A 13,987-nucleotide genomic window follows, 5' to 3' on the forward strand; every position below is an offset into this window, starting at 1 on the left:
AGATGGCAAAACTACAGAAGAGAAGTCAAATAACTCGCTCAAGGACATATAACCAGTAAGTTACAGAGTCAGGATTCAAGCCGGGTCTGTCTCACAGCAAAGCCAAAGCTCCTTCCCAGGCCGTCTAGCACAGACTAAGCACGTGGCAGGGGCTCAGAACACATCAGGCCGCGTGGGTGGATGCAGGCTGGTAACGCAGCACCATCCCCTGAGCTGGGGCAAACAGGCTGCCAGGGCTCCCACCTGGGCTTCTGCAGCCTCGCTGCTGGGACCCTCAGTCCAGTGTTCTTAGCTGTAAGTCTCAACCCTGCTACCAAGGGAACGGCCAGCACTGCAGCTCAGTTCATTTTTTTTTTTTAGGCACTCAGCATATCAGCATAAAGGCCACAAAACTATGGCTCCGCGCGCCTGTCAATGATTCCAGAAGCATTTGCATGCAGTGTCTTCCACCCCCTCTTCTCTGCAGCTTTACTGTTCTAACTTCAGCTCCCAGAGAATTGGGAACATTAATCCTGACCTTATTATTCGCTAATTGCTTCAAGCACACAATTAGCACCTAATTAACATAAAAGCATAGAATTTTAGCACTCACAAGGGCCCAGAAATGATCTAGATCAACCTACTCTCTTTTAGGAGACAAAACAACAACAACAACAAATCAGAGGTAAAGTGATTTGCCCAAGGTCACACAGCAAGTTCATGACAGGTCTGGGAAGAAAGCAGGTTCCAAGTCTCCTGAGTCCCAGCCTCTCACACGCTGTCCCCGCTGGCTGGCCCCTCCCAGTACAGAGACCACAGGCTGGTCTGATCGCCTCTACTGCCTCCAGCACAGGTTACAGGATCTCCTCGAACAGCGGCAGTTTTTCCACTAGCTTGGAGTCCACCGCATGCCACACGATGTACATCTGTATCTCACTTAATTCTCACAACGTCCTTGAAGGAAGATCTAGCTTATAGATGAGGAAACAGAGGCTGAGGGTGTTAGAGCTAAAATCTGGTAAGAACTAGGATCCGAGCTCAAGTCTTTTTGAGTCTAGAGCCCATGTTCCTTTTATTCCACTTGGCTGCTTCCTCAATCTGCGTGCCCCCCACCCCCCACAGGTCCCGTGACCTGATTCCCTTTGTCCTCCTTAACTGAGGGCTGGAGAAGCTGGGGGGCTCTTTGGAGATAAAGCCGTTGTCTTGTGCAAGCCAACTCTGGTATCCATTGGTCAACCCACTGGGAAACCTTCCCACATTCAGAATCTCCTTGGCATCCCTACCTGATCGTGGTCAATATCCGCATCTCCTGTGATCACAATTCTCTTTTCAATCCGAGTCTCTGAAATCCCACCTTTTACAGTCTGCAACCAAAGAGAAAAGTTATCATGTAAGAAAGAAAGAAAGAAAGGAAGGGAGGAAGGAAGGAAGAAAAGAAAAACCCAAACAGCAAAACAAATAACATCAAGCAATCAGTCTGAAAACTATACTCCGAATTTTAATCTGCTGTGGGGTACTGCATAGAATAGCCTTCTCACACACTTGTTCACAATTTGGACTGGATCTGCTAAAATGAGCACACCTCTGTTCCTCTGTATTGCTAAAAATTCTTAATAAGCTAAACATAATTCTCTGAGTAAATAAAACAGGTGTTTCTTTTTGCTCTTTTCCTGTATATTTTGATTATTTTCAAGAGGAAAAAAATCAGAAGACTATAAACAAAAATGTCATGCAGCTTGAAACTAAGCTCTTTGTTTTAAAACAGTTTCCTATGACTAATGTCAAAAGATCCTCAAATAATGCCCCCTACTTGACATATGAGGAAATCAAGGTCTAGATACACGAAGTAACCGGCTTCCAGTCATCTGTGTGTTGATGTAGGAGTTCGGTCAGGAATCTAGATTTCTTACTTACAAGAAAATGCTTTTTCCTCTAGTGCCACTGCAAACATGAATTCTCTCTAATTTTCTGGGAGTAGTTCCAATTTTAGATACTTTGTCCCTCTTGTCCCCATAAACAATAGTCTAATGATTCCAATATTTCAGCATCTGAACTATAGTTCCCATGGCCTGGATCCTCGACGTGGCATAAAAATTCTTTGTGAGACCTTCTTTGTGAGACCCCCAAGTTCTGATTTTTGGCTTAGAAAATACGGTTGCTTAATAATCCCAACAAAACTTGCCTTTAAACTGACCTCCCCAGCCAGAGGACGCACTGACCAGGGAGAAAGAGGAATGTGTAAAGAGAAAAACAAGTGACTCTATGAGACCACTAAGGAGGTAGGGATGCTCAGGGTCTCCCTGGGTTTATTACTGGGGAAAGCACCAGGGCCTTTCCACCTGAACATGGGGAATAACTTGCCTCAGTAAGGATAAAGCTGAAAATCCTTGTTTATGGACTGGGGTTCTTGCAGAGAGGCAGCAAGCCTGGCACGCCACTCGATTTCATAAGGAATTTCTAGCTGTCTGTTACCTTGGTAATTTGAGTTGTGGTGGTGCTGCTGGTGGTCTCGGATGTGATGGTCTGAGCTGTCAGCAAAACTCCCGGGTCCAAGTCACTGTTGCTGTCATCCGTCTGCAGAAGGAGACACAACGCGTCAGCATGCCTTCAGGAAGCCTTGGGGGCAGATGCTGCACATGCAGCTTTGCTCTGCAGCTGTGCATCCTAAAGCAAACCCCCAATTCCCTTCCAGTGATCTCTTACTTAATAAATAAAAATAATCTCCTGGGAACAAAGCTCCTTCCAAAAAAGCTGGACGACTCCAGTTTCCTCAGCATTGGGTCAGGGATAGGAGTGGATCAGAGACTGGAGGAGGCTGTGTAACCAGATTCAGAACCCATGACAGTAACTATGCATAAGTATAAAGCATGTGACAGCTCACACATGACTTCAAAACTCCAGCTTTTTTGATGCTTACGTGAGTCCCATCAATATGAGGAGAAAAGGCAGAAACTTAATAGCACTCCCAGGTAAGGTGTGTGTGTGCGCGTGCTTCAGTTGTGTCCAACTCTTTGCAACCCTATGGACTGTAGCCCGCCAGGCTCCTCTGTCCCTGGGATTCTCTAGGCAAGATTTGGAGTGGGTTGCCATGCCCTCCTCTAGGGGATCTTCCCGACCCAGGGATCTAACCCGCATCTCTTACATCTCCTGCACTGGCAGGCGGGTTGTTTTTGTTTTTGTTTTTGTTTTACCACTAGAGGTAAGACTCAGGCTCAGAGAAAGTGAATGGTTTGCCCAAGGACTCAAAACCAATCCTCTCTACAAATCTAGAGATCTTTACACACCACCCAAGGCAAGAAGGAAAGGTATAAACTCTTGGTTGCTAAAGCAAGGCTAGATTCTGAGTCATATGCCAGAACTTTCCAGAAAGAACCAGGAAAGGTCCCTGATGGGGTATAAGGAATCTCGGGCTATCTTCTTTGAAGATCAATATGAAAGACTGGAGCACGTGAGGTATGTTCTTTCAAGGCTAAGTAGGGGGAAATACATAGAATATCTCAATGACAATTATTGAGACCAAAACTATCATTGAAATGGGTCCTCCTCATTACAGGAGGGGTTTAAAAGTATTTAAAATGCTGGGCTACACAACTAGTCTACATAGAGAACAAGGGCTGGGGCTACTTCTTGTTTCTCTGGAGCTCACTCTTCTAGGACCAAGATAAATATATTATGATCAGGCTGAGAAACGACATTAGCAAAAAAGGAAGAGAAATGTTTGGCAGGAGCCAGACTCGGCCTGATGAACAGTTACCAGCAACCATTTGGGCCAGTAGCAGACTCAGAGCTGCTGACAAGCCCTGACCAAGATGAAAAGAAACGAGGGGAGGAGGATGGAGGCTACCTACAGCTACACGCTTTTCAGACAGGCGAGGCCGGAACTGCTGACTCAGCGGGGGATTTAGAGAACTGCAATTGTTTTCATGAAGTATCCTGCAGCAAGCAATGTGTTGGTTACTCTCTTTCTCTGCCTCTTTACAGAAGTCATTTGTATTATAAGTAGAGGCCTCCAACCCTTTTGAGTAAGGACCACATTTCATTGAGCCAAAAATTTGAGGCATTGAGGGGAGGGCAGGAGGAGAGGAAGAGCATTAGGGAAGAGTCCCTGGCTGGGTTCCCTTCCAGGTAGTGAAGTGAAGTTGCTCAGTCGGGTCCGACTCTTTGCAACCCCGTGGACTGTAGCCCACCAAGCTCCTCCGTCCATGGGATTCTCCAGGCAAGAATACTGGAGTGGGTTGCCATTTCCTTCTCCAGGGGATCTTCCCGACCCAGGGATCAAACACCGGTCTCCCGCATTGCAGGCAGACACTTTAACCTCTGAGCCACGGTGGCTCAGATGGGTAGGAATCTGGATAAAACAGAGGGAACTTGATGGTGTCACCTAAGTCTTTCACGCATGCCAGCCACCCTCATACCATATTATTGACTAGTTCACTAACACCTTCTTCAGCCTAGACCCACTGATCTACCTTAGATTCAGACTCAACTAATATTTATTGCACTCATGCTATATGCCAAGCATATAATGCAACTGTTACCTCAATCACACCCAATGATATCTGAAGTAGGTTCTAGTATTACACTATATAGAAAGTTAACTTTCTATAACTTAACTATATAGAAAGTTAAGAAAACTGAGGTCCAGAGAAGTTAAACAAATTGTCAAGGTTCTATGCTAGTAAGTGTTTCAACTAGCACTGAGGGCAAAGACATCTTGTCTGAAGATTGGGGTTCAGGTCCCAGCTCAGACAGTGGCTGGCTATGGGATCTTGGCAAGTCATTCTGACTTTTCTGAGTTTTAGTTTTTCTCACTTTTACAACAGGAAGTCTTGTGCTCTGCTTCTATTGTAGCTGTGAAGATCAAAAGAGATTTGAAAAATAAAAGTACATTGTAAGTTGTTAAGAATTTGTGTCCCAATATACACATAATGGACTATTACTCAACCATAAAAAAGAATGAAATAATTTTGCCATTTGCAGCAACATGGATGAACCTAGAGATTATCATACTAAGTGAAGTCAGAAGAAGACAAATATTATATGATATCGCTTATATGTGGAATCTTAAAAAAATGATACAAATGAACTTATTTTTATAACAGAAAAAAATAACAGACACAGCAAAAGCAAGCTTATGATTACCAAAGAGGAAAGGGTATGTAGCAGGGAGGGATACATTAGGAGTCTGGGATTAAAATACAAACTATTATATATAGAATAGATAACCAACAAGGACTTATTGTTGGTTATCTATAACCAACAGGGAACTATATTCAATATTTTATAATAACCAATAATGGAAAAGAATCTAAAGAGTGTGTGTGTGTGTATATATATATATATACACACACACACACATACACACACACACACACACACATATATATAACTGAATCACTTTGCTGTATACCTGAAACACAACACTGTAAATCAACTATATTTCAATATTTTTATTTTAAATTTATTTATTTCAATTAATTTATTTTTTAATTGAAGACTACTTGCTTTACAGAATTGTGTTGGTTTCTGCCAAACATCAACATGAATCAGCCAAAGGTCAATAACATTTTTAATTAAAAAAAAAAGAATTTGTGTGCCAGGAGGTCTAAATCTCCTGGAAGAGCTCCTCCTCTGCTAAACCTGAGAATCTATTACCTCCACCCACCCCCTTATTCCTCCTTTTCTGTCTTGAGAAGGTAGAAGAGGGAGGAGACACTGTTATGATTTCTGACTTACGCTCTTCCCACGTGGGGCCTCTTTTCTTGTCGGTGTTTCCTAAAAAGGGTTCTGTGGCTCTCACAGCTGCTTATAAAGTTAACCATTCCCTCATCCTATGACACAGCAGTTCCCCTCTTAGGTGTTTACCCAAGATAAGTGAGAACATGTGTCCACAGAAAGACTTGCACGTGAATGTTTAAAGCAGCTTTATTTATATTTCCCCCAAACTGGAATCAACTCAACTGTCCACCAAGAAATGAGAGGATAAACAAATTGTGGTATATTTGTACAACAGAATACTACTCAACGATACAAAACAGTGGACTATGGATTCATATAACATGCGTGACTCTGAAAAAATCTTTAGACAGAAAAGGGTATGACTGTATACTTCCATTTATATGAAGTTCAAGAATAGGCAAAGACTGGAAAAGGCTATGAAGAAGTTTTCAGGGGTCATGGAAATGTTCTGTGTCCCCAAAATGTCTTGGTTACACACATAGACACATTTATCAAAACCAATCAAACCGAACTCTTATCACTGTGCATATCTCTGTATGTAAATATTACCTCAAGTACACATACATACGTATACATGCAAAAAGTAAAAAAACCTATTCTGGCTCCCCACCTCCTCTCACCATATCCCAAAGTGTAGGAATTATGGACCAATTGAAATAAGGTTCCCAGGTTTACTTGTCTGGCAAGATAATAAAAACAGGAGCAGAAATAATTATAGTAAATAGTAACAAGAGCAAATAATTATCTGGTGCTTATCATGTGCCAGTCACTTTTTTCTACATATTACTTATACCATCCTGCACTGTGCTTTTTCATTTACCAATTTATCATGTAGATATTCCCACTAGAAGCTTAAAAAAATAACTATAAAGAATTACCATAATTGGATGTCCTATATATAATTTATGTAACCCGTTCCCTGTTGAGGGGCACTTGGGTTGTTTCTATGGTAGTGACAACTTAATCTGAAATGCACATTTTATGTACATTAACTTAGTCATTCCTTGCAACAACCCTATGAGGCAGAACTATTATTAGCCCCATTTTACAAATGAGGAAACTGAGGCACAAAGTGATTTAGTAACTTGACTGGATACTAGTAAGTGATGAACAGGTTCAAATCCAGTAAATCCAATTTCAAAGTCAACACTTCCCCACCATACTTCACTGTCTAGTCAGTAAGAAGTAAGACAAACTATAAATTTGTCTTAAGCCTGGTTAAAGTGAAATGAAGGTAGATGTATGGAAGTGAAATTCACTCAGTTGCATCCAACTCTTTGCCACCCTGTGAACTAAAGCCTGCCAGGTTCCTCTGGCGATGGAATTTTCCAGGCAAGAATACTGGAGTGGGTAGCCTATCACTCCTCCAGGAGATCTTCCCAACCCACGAATCAAACCAGGGTCTCTTACACTGCAGGCAGATTCTTTACCAGCTGAGCTACTAGGTAGCTGGTAGCTGGTTAAAGTGTCTTAAGCCTGGTTAAAGTGAAATAAAGGAAGATACATAACAATATAACAATAGCTACCATTTTGGAATAGCCACTATGCACCAGGAAAATATTATCTTTATCTCAATAACCTTATAAAGGTATTTCTCAGAAGAGAAAGCTAAGGCTTGGAGATTGACTTGCTAAAGGTCACAAAGCTAGCAGGTGTTGGAATTAAGATCCAGGTTTCTTGAGGACTTCCCTGGTGGTCCAGTGGCTAAGACTCTGTACTCCCAACACAGGGAGCCTGGGTTCCATCCCTGGTCAGGAAACTAGATCCCACATGCCACAACTAAAAGTTTGCATGCCACAGCTAAAGATCTCACATGCCAAAATGAAGACCCAGCGCAGCTAAATAAATAAATGACTATATATATATATATATATATATATATTTTTTTTTTTTTTTTTTTTAAAAGAAGATCCAAGTTTCTCTAACTCCAGGGCCCACAGAATTTATCTTGTACATCATGGGGCCTCTGTATTTCTCTTACATGCGAGCATATTTTAAAATGAATTTTTGTATGGGATACACTCAAACCATACATGGGCTTCTGTGGGCAGAATGTCACTAACAGTTTTTTAAGTAATTTATTTTGAACCATTAAAATTTTTTTGATATGCACATGTTACAAAATTTAAAATATTCAAAATGGAAATGAAATGTCAGTGTCCCTCCCACTCCTGACCACAGACTGAAGTCCCAGGCCTCTTCATCCCAGGCCATCCAGTGGTGGGTTTTTGTTTTTGTGTTTTTGAGCACCCACTCAAGAGACAGTATATTCACATATAAGCCTTTGTATCCATACCTATACATACAACCCTTTTCCCTCACATAAACAGCATATTATTTATATCATATTGTACTGCATTTTCTTCATTTACCAATTTATCACATAGATTATTCCCATCAGAAGCTTTTTTTATGGTTGCACATAATTACCTTAATTGGACGTACTATAAATTGCAAACCTGCTCTCTATTGACAGACGGCTGTTTCCATGGTAGTGACGGCTTAGAGAGTTCCCTCCCATATGCAAGTGCTTCTTTCAAAACGCTCCTGGCTCACTGTGCTCAATCTTAAAGGGACGTCCTCTGCCTTCCTCTGCAGTCCCCGCCACTGCCAAGTCCTGTTCATCCGTCTCTGTCTCTCCTGACATAGCTCTTTCTTCTCATTTCCTCAGGCTACACTTCAGTTCTTCACAAGCATCCCCCTAAACCTGCCAGAAGCCGTATCCCTGTCTCCAGGCAGCCCCTCCTTTAATAGATTCAGCACACAGCTTTAGGAACCATCTTCCAAAACCACTGCCTAAATGAGGCTACTTTATCACCACTGCCAGAAAACCTGAAGCCATGGAGCAAGTCATTATTTATCAAACTCAAATTCCACAGTTGAGACCACAAGAGGGAGAAGCCGGAAGCACACAACGTTAACTGAATGTCTGTGGACACACCAAGCGCTGTCCAGACGTCATTTCACTTCATCCTTCTCCAAAACGTGCAGTGGTAGGTAGTACTACCCCCTTTTTACAGGCAGGAAACAGAGGCTTAGAGGTGAGTGATTTGTTTAAAGTTATCCAGCTAGTACATGGTTGAGCTGGGATATAAATTCCACTTGTCTAATTGCAAAGAATGTGCTTTTAATGGGCAAGTGACACTGCTACCCAAAGGTGGATGTCATCACCCAGCTTATGGTGATGTGAGGATTAACCCAAAGGATCTGTGTGAAACCAGCCAGCCAGAGCTCCCCGCGGCCGCCTCCTTCCCATCATGCAGGCTTCAGCTAAAATGTCACCTTTTCAGAGAGGATTTCCTTGACTATTCCAGGCCCAGAATAGCAACTCTTCATGTTATCGCATATTGTCGGACTCTTGATCCTATTTTAGTTCCTTTAAAGCACTTAGCACTGTCTGAAATGTATACATCTGTGTTTTATTGCCTGTCTCTCCAGACTGGAATGTCAGTGCCAGAGAGAAGGGCCTGTGTCCACCCTGTACATTGCTTTGGCCTAATACATAAATGCTCAAATACTTGCTGCAGTAATGAATAAACAGTTCAGTTTATAGATGGAAAAGTTTTTTGCACTTTTGGTTTCTGTGAATGAAAAAGGAAATGACTCAACCTAAGCAAGATGAGTTCATTCAAATTATTAACAAGGAAGGAGAAATTTTACTAAAAGTAGGAAGTAAACAAAATTTTAAGCACTAAATTCTTATATGATTTTAAATTTAATTGTAGTAAATTGATTATAAATATTTTAGCTCTTACTTCCTTACTTAGACTTCCCTGGTGGCTCAGGCGGTAAAGCATCTGCCTACAATGTGGGAGACCCGGGTTCAATCCCTGGGTCAGGAAAATCTCCTGGAGAAGGAAATGGCACCCCACTCCAGTATTCTTGCCTGGAAAATCCCATGGATGGAGGAGCCTGGTCCTCCATGGGGTCCATAGGGTCCCAAAGAGTCGGACACGACTGAGCGACTTCACTTAATCTTTCTCTTACTTACACTTTCAGGTGTGGTGTTCAAGTACCATCTTACACAAGTTTCATGACAGAATCATGAGGTAGATGCTAACACGGTGCAGGCGGGTGTGGGGGGTGGAGCGGGGCATCAGGGCTCCCAGATGCTCAACCGCTTGTTCAAGTTAATATATGGAGAAGCTGGGACCTGAGCTCAGGTTTGTTTGACCCAAAGCCCATGTTCTCAACCATCACACTGGATTGTCTTCCCTAACTGAACTGGGTAGATATAAGCCATCAGATCCGAGATAATTTTGCTTTTAATAAAGTATCTGGGGACATCTTGAGATGAGTGATCTCTTCGGAAAAGGACTGCCCCAGAAAAGCCTAGCATTATTTGCAGCAAGTGATGAGAAACCCTGTGTAGAGAGGTGATTTATCATGTTTACTGGATAGTCTCTGGTTCTGAAACATTGAACCGTGTCCCACCTGGGCAGCCTCGTATGTGATGGTCTTGGTCTCCGTGTGGACGATAGGGACGTCTTTGGTTGGAATTTCACTTTTCACAGCATTGGCAGTGTCTGAGATCGTGACGGTCTGAGTCTTCACCAGGGGAGGCTGTGAGGCAGTAAAGAGAGAGAGTTACCGGAGTCCTCTGGAGGCTGTGGCTACCTAATCTTCTGACATTGATCTGATCAAAGTGATTGCTCTGATCAAGCAAAGGGCTAGCTCAACCTCTGCCCAAGCCTTGGACACTATTCCAGTGTAGCCCTGACAAGGTGTCGAATCACCAAGGACATTAAAGAACAGCACTACTGTTCACTTTCGCAGGCTTAATGGAAAGCAATGGCATCAGACAGTTACATGTGGTGAAACAAAACACTTCAGATGGACCTTCAGAATTTGAATATAAAACTATTTGCCAAAGAGCAGTCACTTCTGTTTGTCCTTGTGACTGTACCATTAAAATCAAGGAAATCAGCCACATTTCCTCCCCTTAGTACAAATGGTACATGACATAGCACTGGCATTGGAACACATTACCCTGGAATTCATTAACTTCTTTCAAATCAATGTCAGACATTCACTTTGGAGTTATTGAAAAGAAAACAATATTGGAAAAAGTGGAGAGAAGATAATCAGTTTTACCACCACCTGGTGATTAATCTCAGAATTTCCAGAGAATGAACTTCAGCGAAATATCAAAGGTTTCCTGTCCATCAGCTCACCTTCCCCAAGACTATAAATCACCCTGAAACTAGCATATGATTGTGGTAAAGTTAAGTGGCCATCCACCTTAGCAGAGGAGATTAGTGCCTACGATCATGGAAGCTCCCGTGAGTGCGGTAAGTGGGAGTGGTGGGCTGCACTATGTGGCTGCAATACATAAGCCATTATTTGGGGCCTGACTCCTCATTTAAAAAGTCAGTTACCCCTTTTAATTAATTAAGAGTATTTGAGTTTTGGGGGCAGGGTCTCAGAACACTGAAGGCCCCTCATCACAGAAGTCTCAGAAATTCGCCTCTTGACGAAGCCCGTTCTCAAACAAGGAAAAGAGTTTTGGGGGTAGTATTAATGACTCTGAATACATTTACTTGTAGTAATCAAGGACTGCAATTTTACTCTGTGACTTTTGAAAAGAGCCAAGAGGCAACGATCCTCACCACTGCCACCACCACCTCCTCCGCAGAAGAGATTCTGGCCCTCTCCCAAAGTGAGTCGTTAGATCTGCATCACTGAATCAGTTACTACCTGGAAACTTCGAATGAGGGTGGGGAATTGGTTACCCACACGAGAGTCAAGAAATGATCCGTTTTGCTTTCCAAGTGGCTTTCCTGGTGTAACACGTTGCTCACTACTCTCTGCCTTTTTCTCACCAAGTTGCAGCTGGGAGGAAGCTGGTGATACTGAGGCCCGTAAGGCACTGGCCTGTTCCTCCTCTCCTACACACTCCCCACCGGGACCTCTCAGCTCTTCCTTAATATCAAGAGAGCCAGCTGCCCCCAGCTCCTTCTCTTCTGTCTCCTTGCTGCTTACGGGGAGGGAGCCAAAGTCAAAGATTTTTGGAGACTCCGGTGAAGCGGTCATTTGGCTCTTACTAGGAATTACTGAACGCTTGGGGCCCTCCCATTCAGAGTCAGGGTTGGTAGATGGCCCCGTGGTCACGGCAGCCACCTCCTTGGTGCGAATGCCATTTATGTTCTACAAATGAATGAACACACACAAGAGCGAGAAGATTAGGAGTAGGTGGGGAACACAGTGAACTCTGAGAATCAACAATGATTTCTAAGAGGCCTCGAAAATATTAATACTAATATAAACCAGGAATCTTAGCTCCTGAAGGTGGTCAAAAGGAAGAATTACTTGCTGTTCACTAAACATGTCAGCAGCTTAAACAATTCCAACCCCATTTGAGTCATAGTTCTACAGCATGGTTAATCTGAGAAATGATTCTGATGTGCCTCACAGAGGAACAAACAGTTTGTGTTACTATGGTCTTCTCTGTAAAACATACTCTTCATACTCAGAGGGGAAACTATTCCTAAATACCTAACTCATTACTATGCACAGGACACAGTGCAATTTATGAGTCGATAAAACATAGCTGGATGAGTCTGCTCAGATTGAAAAATGTTCCATACATCTCCAAGCCATATGTACCATCATGCTGGCCCATGATGGAGAAGCTGAAATCTAGACTTTGGTTGGCAGAGATATGGAAGGTGAGTACATCCAGCACAGACAATCCAATCATGGTCAAAGAATTAACTATATCAGAAATAGTGAAACAATGCTTTTAAACAGAATAAACATGATTTATCAGCAGTTGAGAAGTATTTCTCCATGGATGAATGACAATGTCTCCAACTCCTGAGAGAAATAAATCCTGGAAACACAGAGTTCCCTCTTGGGCTACATGTCTCACATCAAAGGATAAACAGATCTAAAATAAGAACTTTCAAGAGAACGTGGAAGAGAAGGTAACATCACAGTATGTGGACCTATTCCTAATGTTTAAAGAAAAGTGCTGTGGTTGGAAGAAGAGTAGGAACTCACGTAGTAGGAAAAGAACATGAAGCATTTGAGAAATGAACAATCTAACAGAAGCCAAATGTTAGGAAAACTGGCATGTGCTCACCAGAGAGCCATAAATAAGCCACATAGGCCTGAAATTTTGGTAAAATCAGTTTACCTATTACATGCCATATAGGAAATTAACAGAAAAGCACTCTTTTAAAAAGGTGTTCCTGGAATAGATAACTCATGCTTGGACCAGCCTACACGTTTTAGTGCTGAAATCACACTACATGTATTATATTTTTAAAAAAAAAAAATCATTGCTGCTCCTTAAGTTGTAAACCAGTCTACACTGTGATGAATATAAACCAGTGGTCTAGTAAGAGAAGAAAAGAGGCACTGCACTTCAAAACTCCAGGCCAACTTTACCTCTAAGAACAGTCTAACTTAAGAGCATTTCAAAGTGGTACAAGTTGAACTCACATTAGGTAGGTCTTTCATTGACTGATCATGAATATTACATAGGACATGAAAAACAGAATTGAAAGATGACAAGAGAAACTGTCTTTGTCTGAAGGTGTATCAGAGATATATAAACTATTCATGCTAAGCATATATGAATTTCCTCATATTTAAAGTGAGAATAATACTTGGTTTGACTCACAGGGTTCTGAAAGATCAAATACAATAGTATATGAAAGCACTCTGTAAATTCTCAATTGCCATGGAGATTCTCAATTACCATGTAGATTCACTTAATTCAATCAACATTATCTGAGCACCAATAATAGGCTAGGGCCTGGGGGACACCAGAATGAGTTTGTTGTTACGTTACTAACACTCTGTACTACTTTCTAAGGCACTTATCTCACCATTTCTTTCGAGTCAGACAAGCTGTTACGGAGCTGCCCAAAATAGACTCGCTGGTAATAAACAGCTAGGCTTTCTCAAATTGCTGTATGCTAGCTCTAATGCTGTGAACAGCATATCCAAACCCAGTCACATGGAGAGGCTTCTCCAAATAATTTTGTCACAACTGAGAAGGTTGATTAATGACCAGGAAAATGCCTAAGATAATCAAGGAAGAGCCAATTTTATACCAGTCTGACCAACTGATAATCAAACATTGCTGAGGCCAGCACCACCTGGCCCAAAGTTGCCTACTGCTGAGTAAAATTAGATAGATTGATCATTTTTTTTCAAAGTAGGAATAGAGGAGACCAAGGGTAAAAGCTGTGGCCACAGTAATATCAATTCAACAAATATTTACTGATCACCAAATACGTATTAGTCATGAAAACTGATA

At 42.0% G+C, this 13,987-nt stretch overlaps 1 protein-coding gene across 10 annotated transcripts in view; it reads right to left on the reverse strand.

The window, feature by feature from the left end:
• EPB41 (erythrocyte membrane protein band 4.1) overlaps positions 1-13,987 on the reverse strand; it is a 180,818-nt gene that overhangs the window by 3,866 nt on the left and 162,965 nt on the right. For 5 of the 10 annotated variants that reach the window (XM_055573918.1, XM_055573920.1, XM_055573924.1 and 2 more), the window contains 4 exons: positions 11,416-11,865; positions 10,153-10,281; positions 2,452-2,553; positions 1,263-1,343 (listed from right to left, as the gene is read on the reverse strand). In XM_055573918.1, coding sequence (XP_055429893.1) covers positions 1,263-1,343; positions 2,452-2,553; positions 10,153-10,281; positions 11,416-11,865 — 762 coding nt within the window. The remainder of the gene's footprint in view (positions 1-1,262; positions 1,344-2,451; positions 2,554-10,152; positions 10,282-11,415; positions 11,866-13,987) is intronic. The other 5 variants (XM_055573916.1, XM_055573915.1, XM_055573914.1 and 2 more) reach the window with 1 other exon arrangement.

The sequence above is a fragment of the Bubalus kerabau genome, chromosome 3, assembly GCF_029407905.1.
Source record: "Bubalus kerabau isolate K-KA32 ecotype Philippines breed swamp buffalo chromosome 3, PCC_UOA_SB_1v2, whole genome shotgun sequence".
Lineage (NCBI taxonomy): Eukaryota > Metazoa > Chordata > Mammalia > Artiodactyla > Bovidae > Bubalus > Bubalus kerabau.